This window comes from Salvelinus sp. IW2-2015, linkage group LG13 (genome assembly GCF_002910315.2).
Source record: "Salvelinus sp. IW2-2015 linkage group LG13, ASM291031v2, whole genome shotgun sequence".
Lineage (NCBI taxonomy): Eukaryota > Metazoa > Chordata > Actinopteri > Salmoniformes > Salmonidae > Salvelinus > Salvelinus sp. IW2-2015.
Window position 1 is genome coordinate 20,832,330 of NC_036853.1, and position 13,511 is coordinate 20,845,840.

General features: G+C 41.1%; 1 protein-coding gene across 1 annotated transcript in view; it reads right to left on the reverse strand.

The window, feature by feature from the left end:
- col7a1l (collagen type VII alpha 1-like) overlaps positions 1 to 13,511 on the reverse strand; it is a 103,406-nt gene that overhangs the window by 41,844 nt on the left and 48,051 nt on the right. Inside the window, 24 exon segments of the mRNA XM_070445989.1 lie at positions 783 to 1,015; positions 1,170 to 1,376; positions 1,630 to 1,732; positions 2,213 to 2,282; positions 2,285 to 2,345; positions 2,446 to 2,481; positions 2,571 to 2,609; positions 2,762 to 2,788; positions 3,607 to 3,696; positions 7,637 to 7,702; positions 7,800 to 7,826; positions 7,905 to 7,940; positions 8,084 to 8,128; positions 9,783 to 9,848; positions 10,716 to 10,748; positions 10,981 to 11,046; positions 11,271 to 11,303; positions 11,382 to 11,431; positions 11,434 to 11,443; positions 11,934 to 11,972; positions 12,252 to 12,281; positions 12,639 to 12,665; positions 12,957 to 13,028; positions 13,152 to 13,196. Of these exon segments, the coding sequence (XP_070302090.1) occupies positions 783 to 1,015; positions 1,170 to 1,376; positions 1,630 to 1,732; positions 2,213 to 2,282; positions 2,285 to 2,345; positions 2,446 to 2,481; positions 2,571 to 2,609; positions 2,762 to 2,788; positions 3,607 to 3,696; positions 7,637 to 7,702; positions 7,800 to 7,826; positions 7,905 to 7,940; positions 8,084 to 8,128; positions 9,783 to 9,848; positions 10,716 to 10,748; positions 10,981 to 11,046; positions 11,271 to 11,303; positions 11,382 to 11,431; positions 11,434 to 11,443; positions 11,934 to 11,972; positions 12,252 to 12,281; positions 12,639 to 12,665; positions 12,957 to 13,028; positions 13,152 to 13,196 (1,511 nt within the window).

Genomic DNA, 13,511 nt, shown 5'->3' on the forward strand with positions numbered 1-13,511 from the left:
GTTTTATAAAGCATTACAACTTTTTAACTGTGAAATTCTGAACCAGGGCAAGGACAGAAAGGACGACATAAGAGGCAAAGACAGCGCCTGGTAACGCCCAACTAAAGATGTAGTCAAAAATAACATATAAACGCCCAAAACTAAACATGGCTAACATTTACGTTGTCACAGTCTGTTGCTAAGCATGTCACCCTTACCTTTTAACCTCAACTTATTCAAATGACAGTGAGAAAATAATTACATTCTTTCTCAGCAAACATAACATTTATCAAATTCTAAACCTAAATTTTAAACTAAGCTTATTAAATTGTACTTGCTGTGCCTAACTTGACCAATAAAAGGTATTAAACCATCATAACAGACATTTTAAAAATGACTAAAAGCATGAATTTTTTCTCCTAACTTGCTTTTTTGTTTTGTCCTTATTGTTAAGACTTGTAAATCATGTCCTGTAACTCTCTCTTTGCTGGCTTGCATCAAATACATAATTATGATAGACATGTTTATGAAAGATATCTCCTCTTGATCCCATTTACATATGGGACTCACCTTTTTCTCTCCTCTCTAAAGACGAGTACGGAGGAGAGGAGGAAGCGAGGAGGAGGGAATTATACGATGGGGAAGAGTACAGTTATGAAATGAGGTGAGTAACTGTCAAGTGAGATGTAAATTAACATTCCTAATTATTGATTGGTACATATTATTAATCCTAACTACAGTATTTAATCTGTGGTGGTCACCCTATGTCGTCACCTTTCCTAGTACACCTCCAGGGAGAATACAAATAGGTTGTGAACAACTTACATTTAATTGCATAATTTATGTCCAAATTACACACTTTTCTCAAATTTTGAAATGTATTTGAATCCAACAAGGTTGTGTTTATCAGATGTATAAAAAAAGGATCTATTTGTTGTGACATCACCTTCCGTTCTCGACTCTTCTTTTTCTTCAAGGAGTCTTCCGTACTGAGGAGAACAGTTTCTACTATTGCCCCTGGTACCTCAGAGACCCTCTAAAACACACACACACACACACACACACACACACAGATCTTGTACTATTCATAGTTCACTTGTAAAAGTCAATTTGACAGCCACTGTTTGGTTGTGGTTTTGAGTAGAGACCCTGTTTGGCTGTGGGGTTTGAGTAGAAGACGTACCCCTTACCTCTTCAGACATAGTGTTGTTAAATGTTGAGTTTGATAAAGTCAACTTGGGCGAGGGAGCTTCACTGAAGTCCTCGTCCATTGTCAGTGTCCCCTCTATCCCCTTAGAGGTGCTCTCTATCCTCCCCACGTCTTGKACCCCATTAAGACCATTAAGAGGGGTGAGGCTCCAGAATGTGGGGCCCTCCGCCGTTTCATTCAAAGCATCCTTCATGAGATAGAGAACTGGATGAATAACTACATACTGTAGTACAACAGTGTATCTGTTCGRATACATAAATAGACTGGGCTTTACAATATGGGTTGATTTCTGAGATACAGATAAAGACTAGTCCTGGACTAAAAACAATACTCAATTGAGAATCTCCATAAAACTAGCTTTTTTTGTGTTAGGGTTAGGTTTAATATGTGTGAGGGAAAGCATTCCTATGTCATGTAGCATGTTTGGAGTGGATACTTACAGAGTTAGGTTCTGGTAGCTGTCTGTCTACGTCAGAGTCAACTGCCTCCTCTATGGTGTCCATCTCTGTCAGAGGCTCCTTGGAGATCTCATACTTTACAGTTCTCTGTTCAAAACACACACTCATGAGTCCAGCACGGACACACTCATGAGTCCAGCACGGACACACTCATGAGTCCAACACTAACACACTCATGAGTCCAACACTAACACACTCATGAGTCCAACACGGACACACTCATGAGTCCAACACTAACACACTCATGAGTCCAACACTAACACACTCATGAGTCCAACACTGACACACTCATGAGTCCAACACTAACACACTCATGAGTCCAACACTAACACACTCATGAGTCCAACACTAACACACTCATGAGTCCAACACTAACTAAGAGTTCTGATACCAGGCTTGTCACCAGGGTTATGGTAAATTACATTTCAATTCAGTCAATTCAGAAAGAGAATTGACATTCCAATTCCAATTTTCCTCATTGAACTTCTCCCAGGAATAACCCACTAAATGACCAGGTATGTCCTCGGTGTGATTAGGGTTGAAGAGATATGCATGGACTGTGTACATACTGTGTTCAGTGATAATGTTGGAGCCGTGGTTCTCCTTCTCATTGATTCTCCTAGAGGTGGTTAGCTCTGCAGAAGCTCCTCCATGCCGCCCTGCAGCAGCCTGTCAATCAGTGCCTTCAGCAAGGGCAGCTGGAAACAGAGTCTTTCTTAATGAGACAGCCACCTTGGCAGTGAAATGAAAAACTCTTTGAACTACAAAACTGTTTGGGATTCGGAGTCAAGAGCTTACCCTTATGCCATAGTCTTCAAACATGACTTCAATGTTCTGGGAAGGAGAAAATAAAATAAAAATTCCCATGATTTGTTGTTTACCATGAAATGTATGTGCCGTTAATGTAGTTCTTAGATGTCTACCTTCATGTCAGCTGCTTTCCCTGGAAGACCAGCGTCACCCTGAGGAATAGGAGTATGACAGGTCAAAACAATGTCATTTCCAAAGTCCTCACTTGTTTAATTTCACTGATTGGATGTGTGAAACAATATTTGGTAACACTTTATAATACATTTCATGAATAAATCATTATTTTTTACTGAGAACACATTACTTTCTTTCCTTTTAATCCGCTCTCTCCCTGAACATATAAAGTAGACATTACAATTCCACATCAGTTATATCTTCAATCATCAATAAAGTAAAGTACCTTCATCCTGTGGACCCTAAACACAAGAGACAGAGGAGCAGAGAGGGAAACATGCATTCAGAATGCATAATATCAAGCACATTCCACATACAAGCCTAAAGCTAAGCCCAGCTAGCCACTTTGGATCATATCAACTCATATAAATACATGTCCTATATAGAGATCATATGTAATCACTCAATCAATACACCATCCATCCATCCACAAACCACCAATCCATCCACCAACCCACCATTCATTCATCATCCATCCACCATTCATCCATCCACCAACCCACCATTCATCCATCCATGCATCCATCAACCCACCAAACCACTATCAATCCATCCAACCGATCCATCCATTCATCCATCCATCCCACCATCCATCCATCCACCAACCCATCCATCCACAAAGCCACCGATCCACCCATCCACACATCTACCCATCCATCCACCAACCCACCCATCCATTCATCCACCCATCCATCAGCCCACCATCCATCCATCCATCCACCCATCCATCCACCCATCCACCCATCCACCCATCAACCGATCCACCCACCCACCCACCCACCCACCCCACCCACCCATCCATCCATCCATCCATCCACCCATCCACTAATCCATCCATCAACCCACCAATCCATCCACCAATCCATCCATGTCAATCAATCAATCAACATATACAGTATACACATCTTGCCAGGCAGTTGTTGGGTGTAGATGCTGCAGCTGACTATGCCCATTAGATTCAATTATAGATAGAACCATGCAGAGTTTGAACATTGTGCTTACTTTAGCCCCAGGAGGTCCCATTGGCAAAGGGAATGCCTGTCTCATCTCTTCAAGAGTGGCACCCTGGGAACATTCATCAACAATACAGTCAGAGGCAGTCTGACTGTATCTATGCTGCAATACAGCCAGAGGCAGTCTGACTGTATCTATGCTGCAATAGTCTATGTGCCGGGGGGCTAGGGTCAGTCTGTTATATCTGGTGTAATTCTCCTGTTTTATCTGGCGTCCTGTGTGAATTTAAGTGTGCTCCCTCTAATTCTCTCTCTCTCCCTCTCTCCCTTCCCTCCCGGAGGACCTGAGCCCTAGGATCATGCCTCAGGACTACCTGACGACTCTTGGCTGTCCCTAGTCCACCTGGTCATCCTGCTGCTCCAGTTTCAACTGTTCTGCCTGCGRCTAGGGAACCCTGACCTGTTCAGCGGATGTGCTACCTTGTCCCGGATCTGCTGTTTTTAACTCTCTCTATCTCTACCRCACCTGCTGTCTCGTCCTCTGAATGTTCGGCTATGAAAAGCCAACTGAAAAGACAATTGACTCCTGAGGTACTGACCTGTTGCACCCTCTACAAGCACTGTGATTATTATTTGACCTTGATGATCATCTGAACGTTTAAACATCTTGAAGAACAATCTGGCCTTAAATGGCCATGTACTCTTATAGTCTCCACCCAGCACAACCATAAGAGGACTGGCCACCCATCAGAGCCTGGTTCCTCTCTAGGTTTCTTCCTAGGTTCCGGCCTTTCTAGGGAGTTTTTCCTAGCCACCATGCTTTTACATCTGCATTGCTTGCTGTTTGGGGTTTTAGGCCGGGTTTCTGTATAAGCACTTTGTGACATCTACTGATGTAAAAAGAGCTTTATAAATACATTTGATTGATTGAGGCAAATATGGTTAAAATATCTAATGCCATTAACACATCCTATTTAACAGTACTGCAGGAAGTACTTTTCAAGATGTATGACATTCTATTCAYGGAAATCTTTTCGTGGCTTTGGTTCTCTCTGAGAGAAGGCCATCAGACCTGGGTTCAAATATTATTTGAAATAATAAAAAATACTGAATCTGTGTTTGATTGAGCTGGTCTGGCTTAATGGACAAATAGAATAGTCCCAAAACGGGCCTTCAATCATCTGGACTCCAGCAAACTAGAGCAAAAGCTCAAATATTTGAAAATTTGAAATAGTATTTGAACCCAGGTCTGGAGAACTGGGTCCCCAAATATATGCCTAATAAATAATTTGTACACTGCAAAATGACAACAAGAATCCCAGATATAGTAATTGACAAAAACAGATAATTTTCAAACTTTACACAGGGATATGATCGCATATGCCTCTATTTATGCGTGGGAATGCTTGGGAACAGATTTCATAAATTAAAATTACTTTGAGCTCATTTCCTGGGGATTTTATGTCCAAAACAAAAATTATGAATACATATACAGTGGGGAGAACAAGTATTTGATAAACTGCCGATTTTGCAGGTTTTCCTACTTACAAAGCATGTAGAGGTCTGTCATTTTTATCATAGGTACACTTCAACTGTGAGAGACGGAATCTAAAACAAAAATCCAGAAAATCACATTGTATGATTTTTAAGTAATTAATTTGCATTTTATTGCATGACATAAGTATTTGATCACCTACCAACCAGTAAGAATTCCGGCTCACAGACCTGTTAGTTTTTCTTTAAAAGCCCTCCTGTTCTCCACTCATTACCTGTATTAACTGCACCTGTTTTAACTCGTTACCTGTATAAAAGACACCTGTCCACACACTCAATCAAACAGACTCCAACCTCTCCACAATGGCAAGACCAGAGAGCTGTGTAAGGACATCAGGGATAAAATTGTAGACCTGCACAAGGCTGGGATGGGCTACAGGACAATAGGCAAGCAAGCTTGGTGAGAAGGCAACAACTGTTGGCGCAATTATTAGAAAATGGAAGAAGTTCAAGATGACGGTCAATCACCCTCGGTCTGGGGCTCCATGCAAGATCTCACCTCGTGGGGCATCAATGATCATGAGGAAGGTGAGGGATCAGCCCAGACCTACACGGCAGGACCTAGTCAATGACCTGAAGAGAGCTGGGACCACAGTCTCAAAGAAAACCATTAGTAACACACTACGCCGTCATGGATTAAAATCCTGCAGCGCACTAAGGTCCCCCTTCTCAAGCCAGCGCATGTCCAGGCCCGTCTGAAGTTTGCCAATGACCATCTGGATGATCCAGAGGAGTAATGGGAGAAGATCATGTGGTCTGATGAGACAAAAATAGAGCTTTTGGTCTAAACTCCACTCGCCGTGTTTGGAGGAAGAAGAAGGATGAGTACAACCCCAAGAACACCATTCCAACCGTGAAACATGGAGGTGGAAACATCATTCTTTGGGGATGCTTTTCTGCAAGGGGAAGGACGACTGCACCGTATTGAGGGGAGGATGGGATGGGCCATGTATCGCGAGATCTTGGCCAACAACCTCCTTCCCTCAGTAAGAGCATTGAAAGATGGGTCGTGGCTGGGTCTTCCAGCATGACAAACGACCCGAAACCACAGCCAGGGCAAATAAGGAGTGGCTCCGTAAGAAGCATCTCAAGGTCCTGGAGTGGCCTAGCCAGTCTCCAGACCTGAACCCAATAGAAAATCTTTGGAGGGAGCTAAAGTCTGTATTGCCCAGCGACAGCCCCGAAACCTGAAGGATCTGGAGAAGGTCTGTATGGAGGAGTGGGCCAAAATCCCTGCTGCAGTGTGTGCAAACCTGGTCAAGAACTATAGGAAACGTATGATCTCTGTAATTGCAAACAAAGGTTTCTGTACCAAATATTAAGTTCTGCTTTTCTGATGTATCAAATACTTATGTCATGCAATAAAATGCAAATTAATTACTTAAAAATCATACAATGTGATTTTCTGGATTTTTGTTTTAGATTCCGTCTCTCACAGTTGAAGTTACCTATGATAAATATTACAGACCTCTACATGTAGGAAAAGTAGGAAAACCTGCAAATCAGCAGTGTTCAAATACTTGTTCTCCCCACTGTATATTTTTATAAATAAAAAAAACAAAAACCAGTAACAAAATAATATATATATACATACAGTACCAGTCAAAGGTTTGGACACACCTACTCATTCCAGGGTTTTCTTTTAATGTTTTACTATTTTCTACATTGTAGAATAATACTATTGACATCAAAACTATGAAATAACACATATGGAATCATGTAGTAACCAAAAAAGTGTTAAACAAATCAAAAATATATTTTATATTTGAATTCTTCAAAGTAGCCTCCCTTTGCCTTGATGAAAGCGTTGCACACAGTTCCTGCAAGAGGAAGGCATTGATGCTATGGACTGGCCCGCCCGTTCACCCAGACCTGAATCCAATTGAGCACATCTGGGACATCATGTCTCGCTCCATCCACCAACGCCACATTGCACCACAGACTGTCCAGGAGTTGGCGGATGCTTTAGTCCAGGTCTGGGAGGAGATCCCTCAGGAGACCATCCGCCACCTCATCAGGAGCATGCCCAGGCGTTGTAGGGAGGTCATACAGGCACGTGGAGGCCACACACACTACTGAGCCTCATTTTGACTTGTTTTAAGGACATTACATCAAAGTTGGATCAGCCTGTAGTGTGGTTTTCCACTTTAATTTTGAGTGTGACTCCAAATCCAGACCTCCATGGGTTGATAAATTTGATTTCCATTGATAATTTTTGTGTGATTTTGTTGTCAGCACATTCAACTATGTAAAGAAAAAGTATTTAATACGAATATTTCATTCATTCAGATCTAGGATGTGTATTTTAGTGTTCCATTTATTTTTTGAGCAGTGTATATAGTTTTTTATCATAATTTTTTTACTTGATGAGGTCAAATAAAACCACGTAGGATGCCTATTGGAGAACCCTGCCATAGACAGACGGGTTATCATGGATAATGTAGAAGATTGTCCTTACATGGTGCACCGGTTTGTAGGGAATTGTGAGATGTACTTACCTCCTGTTGAGTAACCAGAACATGGGTACCAGGCGGACCTGGAGCACCCAATTCCCCTTTTTTACCCTGGGGGGGAGATAGGAGAAATGAACAATTGGGCTTAGTTATCTTGTTAATAATTTGATGATAATTAATACTGCCTTATTAAAATAAAATAACTTACCTCAGTTCCAGATTCACCCGTATCACCCTGGGTTAGAGAAGCAAAATCACAAACATGGTTTATTGTGTTGGTGTGGTGAATAGCCAGACTTGCTCCAAATCATACCTTTTTGCCATCATCTCCTCTTTGTCCTTGCTCTCCCTGTCTCAAGAGAAGAATTAGGTGGTCTTCATTTTGGGGTATTTGTGGGTATTTTTTAAGTGATCTCATTAAAATGCTGGAACAGAGCAGGAACATCAAAAAAACATTACAATATTATTTGACAAAGAGAAAAAACCGCTCACATCTTTTCCAGCCAGACCTCTCTTTCCATCAATGCCAGGTCTACCCTACATATCAAGAGGAGGTAAATATTTCACTTACAAACTAGCAAAACTTCAAATAATGATATAGTGTTTTTGCTATACAAATCATAGCCAAGTGCAATTGTTGGAATGCCTATGTACAGTTGAAGTCGGAAGTTCACATACACCTTAGCAAAATACATTTAAACTCAGTTTTTCACAATCCTGACATTTAATCCTAGTAAAAATTACCTTCTTAGGTCAGTTAGAATCAGCACTTTATTTTAAGAATGTGAAATGTCAGAATAATAGTAGAGAATGATTTATTTCAGCTTTTATTTCTTTCATCACATTCCCAGTGGGTCAGAAGTTTATATACACTCAATTAGTATTTGGTAGCATTGCCTTTAAATTGTTTAACTTGCGTCAAACATTTCAGGTAGCCTTCCACAAGCTTCCCACAATAAGTTGGGTGAATTTTGGCCCATTCCTCCGACAGAGCTGGTGTAACTGAGTCAGTTTGTAGGCCTCCTTGCTCACACACGCTTTTCAGTTCTGCCCACACATTCTCTGTAGGATGAGATCAGGGCTTTGTGATGGCCACTCCAATACCTTGACTTTGTTGTCCTTAAGCCATTTGCCACAACTTTGGAAGTATGCTTGGGGTCATTGTCCATTTGGAAGACTCATTTGCAACCAAGCTTTAATTTCCTGACTGATGTCTTGAGATGTTGCTTCAATATATCCACATCATTTTTCTAACTCATGATGCCATCTATTTTGTGAAGTGCACCAGCCCCTCCTGCAGCAAAGCACCCCCACAACATGATGCTGCCACCCCGTGCTTCACGGTTGGGATTGTGTTCTTCGGCTTGCAAGCATCCCCTTTTTCCTCCAAACATAACGATGATCATTATGGCCAAACAGTTCTGTTTTGTTTCATCAGACCAGATGATATTTCTCCAAAAAGTACAATCTTTGTCCCCATGTGCAGTTGCAAACCGTAGTCTGGCTTTTTTTTATTCCGGTTTTGGAGCAGTGGCTTCTTCCTTGCTGAGCAGCCCTTCAGGTTATGTCGATATAGGACTCGTTTTACTGTGGATATAGATACTTTTGTACCTGGTTCCTCCAGCACCTTCACAAGGTTGATTTGCACTTTTCGCACCAAAGTACGTTCATCTCTAGGAGACAGAACGCGTGTCCTTCCTGAGTGGTATGACGGCTGCGTGTCCCATGGTGTTTATACTTGATTTCTTTTGATTTTCCCATGATGTCAAGCAAAGAGTCACTGAGTTTGAAGGTAGGCCTTGAAATACATCCACAGGTACACCTCCAATTGACAGAAGCCTCTAAAGCCATGATATCATTTTATGGATTTTTCCACACTGTTTAAAGGTACAGTCAACTTAGTGTATGTAAACTTCTGACCCACTCGAATTGTGATACAGTGAATTGTAAGGGAAATAATCTGTCTGGAAACAATTGTTGGAAAAATTACTTGTGTCATGGACAAAGTAGATGTCCTAACCGACATGCCAAAACTATAGTTAGTTAATTAACAAGAAATTTGTGGAGTGGTTGAAAAATTAGTTTTAATGACTCCAACCTAAGTGTATGTAAACTTCCGACTTCAACTGTATAATTAAGTCATGTAAAATGTAATTACTGTATGTTATGATGATGACAGAAACATACTCACTGGGGTCCCAGGTAAACCAGGGATTCCAGCAATCCCCACCCTGCCTTGGTCTCCTTTCTCTCCCCTCTGCTCTCACACACACCACACACACACACACACACACACACACACACAACACACACACACACACACACCACACACACACACACAACACCACACACACACACACACACACACACACACACACACCGCACAGAAGCACGCACGCACGCACGCACACACACGCACACACGCACACACGTTTCCCATCTATAAGTGGGGTTCCTTGCCCTTCTGCATACATTATGATATTGTTAAATGACTCATGGATGACTAACAATCATCAAACTAGTACAACATTGCTAGTACATAATGTTCAATGAATAGGCTTTAATCACCAATACCCTATACAGTAGGTGAACCTGTAACAAGTTCCTGCTGAGAGAAGTCCACATACTATGCACAGGAGAAGGCTTTCTCATCAGAAGCCTTAAACATGTAAATTATGAAAATCACACCACCAACTGTATGGTTTTTGATCATTTAAATGAATAATACCTACTGCTTGATTTCTTGAAGAATATAACTTAGAAAAGCATTGTGAGCTAGTTCGACTGTCTAATCCCAACGTAACCCAAAACATCTTCTGAAGTACTTGGTTAGTCCATGCACATCATCAATCAATGTAATGTAGTGTAATGCAAGAGGGAAACTGCTGTAGTCCTAGAGAACCACAGCCAATGCAGGGTTTTGTCTCACCCAGCAGTAACACTCCCTGAATCAACTGATCATCAACTAACAACGGTCTTTAATTTAAACCACAATTGGTTTAATCAGGTTTACCAGAGCTGGGCTTTAAACACACCATGTAGATCTGTAGGACTACAGTTAACCTCTGATTCAAGGAATTAGAGCAAAATATGTTTATTCAAAGGGTATGAATACTGCACTCACCGTTCCTGGCTCGCCTGTCTTTCCTGGGTCACCCTGCAGACAGGAAACCATTCAAAGCACAACACCTTGATTATCTACTAGAACTTTTTATGGATTGAACGATCAACACCCACTTTTGTTAATGTAACTCTTACTGTGATAATGGTTCTGTTATGCTGACAAACTACAACAATACATCTAGCCTATGTACGTGTATGTTCGTGTGTGTTCACATTAGAATAACAACAACAGATGTGAAAGGAATGAGGGGATGAGTTGTCCAAACCTTGGATCCAGGTTTTCCTGGTAACCCATCCAGACCATCTCTCCCTGACCCTGACCCAGACCCTCCCTATCAAACATGTTATCATGGGTCAGATGTAAACATCAGTTACAACAATGTAATACCAATATAAGCCCTCAACCTTCACCTGTAGGTTACAGTTATTTAGAGGTCATTCAACGTTGTGGGTATTACATACATAGCTTTTTATCAGCCTGTTCACAGAATGTTTGAAAAGTCTTAGCGATACTACTTAGCGATAGAGCTCTTCACTGTTACTCATGTGGTCATACCTTTCCTGGAGATCCTGGTTTTCCATCGGGACCCTACAGAGAGAAGAATACAGTGTTATTAATACCATGATCTGCCAAACATGACCTGTGATCTCTAAGTATCACACTCACCCTTTGTCCAGGCAGACCTGTCTCCCCTCTGAGACCGGGCTCTCCGGGTGTCCTGGTTCACCCTGATGGATGAGAAAACACACCAGCCCCAATCAAATAGAATAGAATAGAAAATAACAATGAAATAGAATAGAATAGAAAATAACAATTAAATAGATAGAAAATAGCATAATCAAATAGAATATAAAATAATATAATAAAATAGAACACTATAGTATAGAATAGAAAAGTGTATTTCTGGATAAGAGCTTGAACAATGAATACATGTCAATGTATTATACTGTGATTAAGTACATCTATTACACTGTGAGGAAGTACATCTATTATACTGTGATTAGGTATATATATATTATACTGTGATTTAGTATATAATATTATACTGTGATGAAATACGTCCATTAAACTGTGATTAAGTAAAACTATTATACTGTGATTAAGTACATCTATTATACTGTGATGAAGTACATCTATTATACTGTGATTAAGTACATATACATCTATATTATACAGTGATCCATTTAATGCCGATGACGTAGATTCCACTTATCTCACCTTGATCACCCTAGTCAGGATATTGTTGTCTGAACTGAACTGGATGGAACAAACACAACAGAAATATGAAACAAGTCCAGTCCTCTCCATAAAGGGTCTTGAAAGGGTTAAATTAAAGATGGACTAGTCATATGAAACTAAATGAACCAACCAAAAAAAGTKAATGTTCAATCACATGTTTTCATCTAACTSCCTGGATATATAATCTAACCCCTTGGGCTTCTAGGAGCATCAAGCATCTTCTCACTGGTTCCATCTGCCAGGGATGGCTGAGTTCATGGAAAGTTGTTCTGAAGTGGTAATGGATGATGGACTTACTTGCGGGCCTCCCGGAGGTCCTGGTTTTCCCTTCAGAGGCGAGACCATGGGAACAAAACAAAACAAGAGGGACGTGCATTCAGAAACTAGCGGCTAGTAAACACATTGTGCTAGCTGAGCAGTCCTGCATCGCCATCACAATACTGATGGGAGATGCAACACTCACTCAAGGGGAACATAACATGATTAATAAAGCTGAGATTTTTCATTTGTGCATTTATCAGGCTAGGAATATAATTAGAAACACAAGAGTGTTTATTTTCCTGAACAATGGGCGATGTCAGTGACGTGAGACATTGACCTAAACCAAGCGTGATGAAGAGTCAGTCAACCGCTGCATGCAGTGATAAATGTTTGACAGTCTTGTTGTTGTGAATGTAGACCTACAGGCTCTCCTTTCTTTCCCGCCGTTCCCTGAAACAAAGAGGAAATCATATCGCTGAACATATCCAACCACGCTGAGCAATTCAAATCAATCAGGTTTGTATCTTTGACAGTGACTAATAAAGTTTTACAAACAAAATGGCGCTTGATAGTAAAGTCAGACAATGCTTACAGGCCATCAAAAATGAAAGAAAGAACCAAGGCACTGTTCATATAATTAATTTAAATGCCTTTATTAGTATGGCATGTTCAATAGAAACAAAGTTGTTTAAAAACCGACGCGTTTCGGCTGCATGGCCTTCGTCAGGGAGTAATGCTTACAGGCAAACCAATGTTCCCGGTATCTCCTTTCTCTGCTGGGTCCCCTGGTCGTCCCGGTAACCCCAGTGGGCCCTATAGTCACAGTATAGAGTGAGGATAAGCCAAAAAACATATCCACTCCAACAAACAGTGCAGCATATTTCAAACTTGTGTGCAGAGAAATGCTAAGAGTTGGGTAGAACATGGAGACATTACCCTTATTCCTCTCTCACCAGGCTCACCCGCTGGTCCCTGCTCTCCCTGAGGAGAAAGCATTCAAACAGAGAGAAAAACTGTGACTCACCGCATGTTTGTGGTGTTGTATCCAATCATATGCTGTAGGTGCTGTGTCAAATATAATGCTGTGTAGCGATTGAGGAGGAACAGCAGGAGTGGGGCTTGAACCAGTAAACCAGAGGTAACATGCGAGTGAATTACCCTGTGCCATAAAGGTTCAGAGCTATTGGCAGAGGTTACATTGCATTTACGGTAAGTTACATACAAGGAGACTATACTGAAATATAAACTGGGTGTTCAAGCCCTGAATGCTGATGGCTGAAGGCCACGGTATATTAG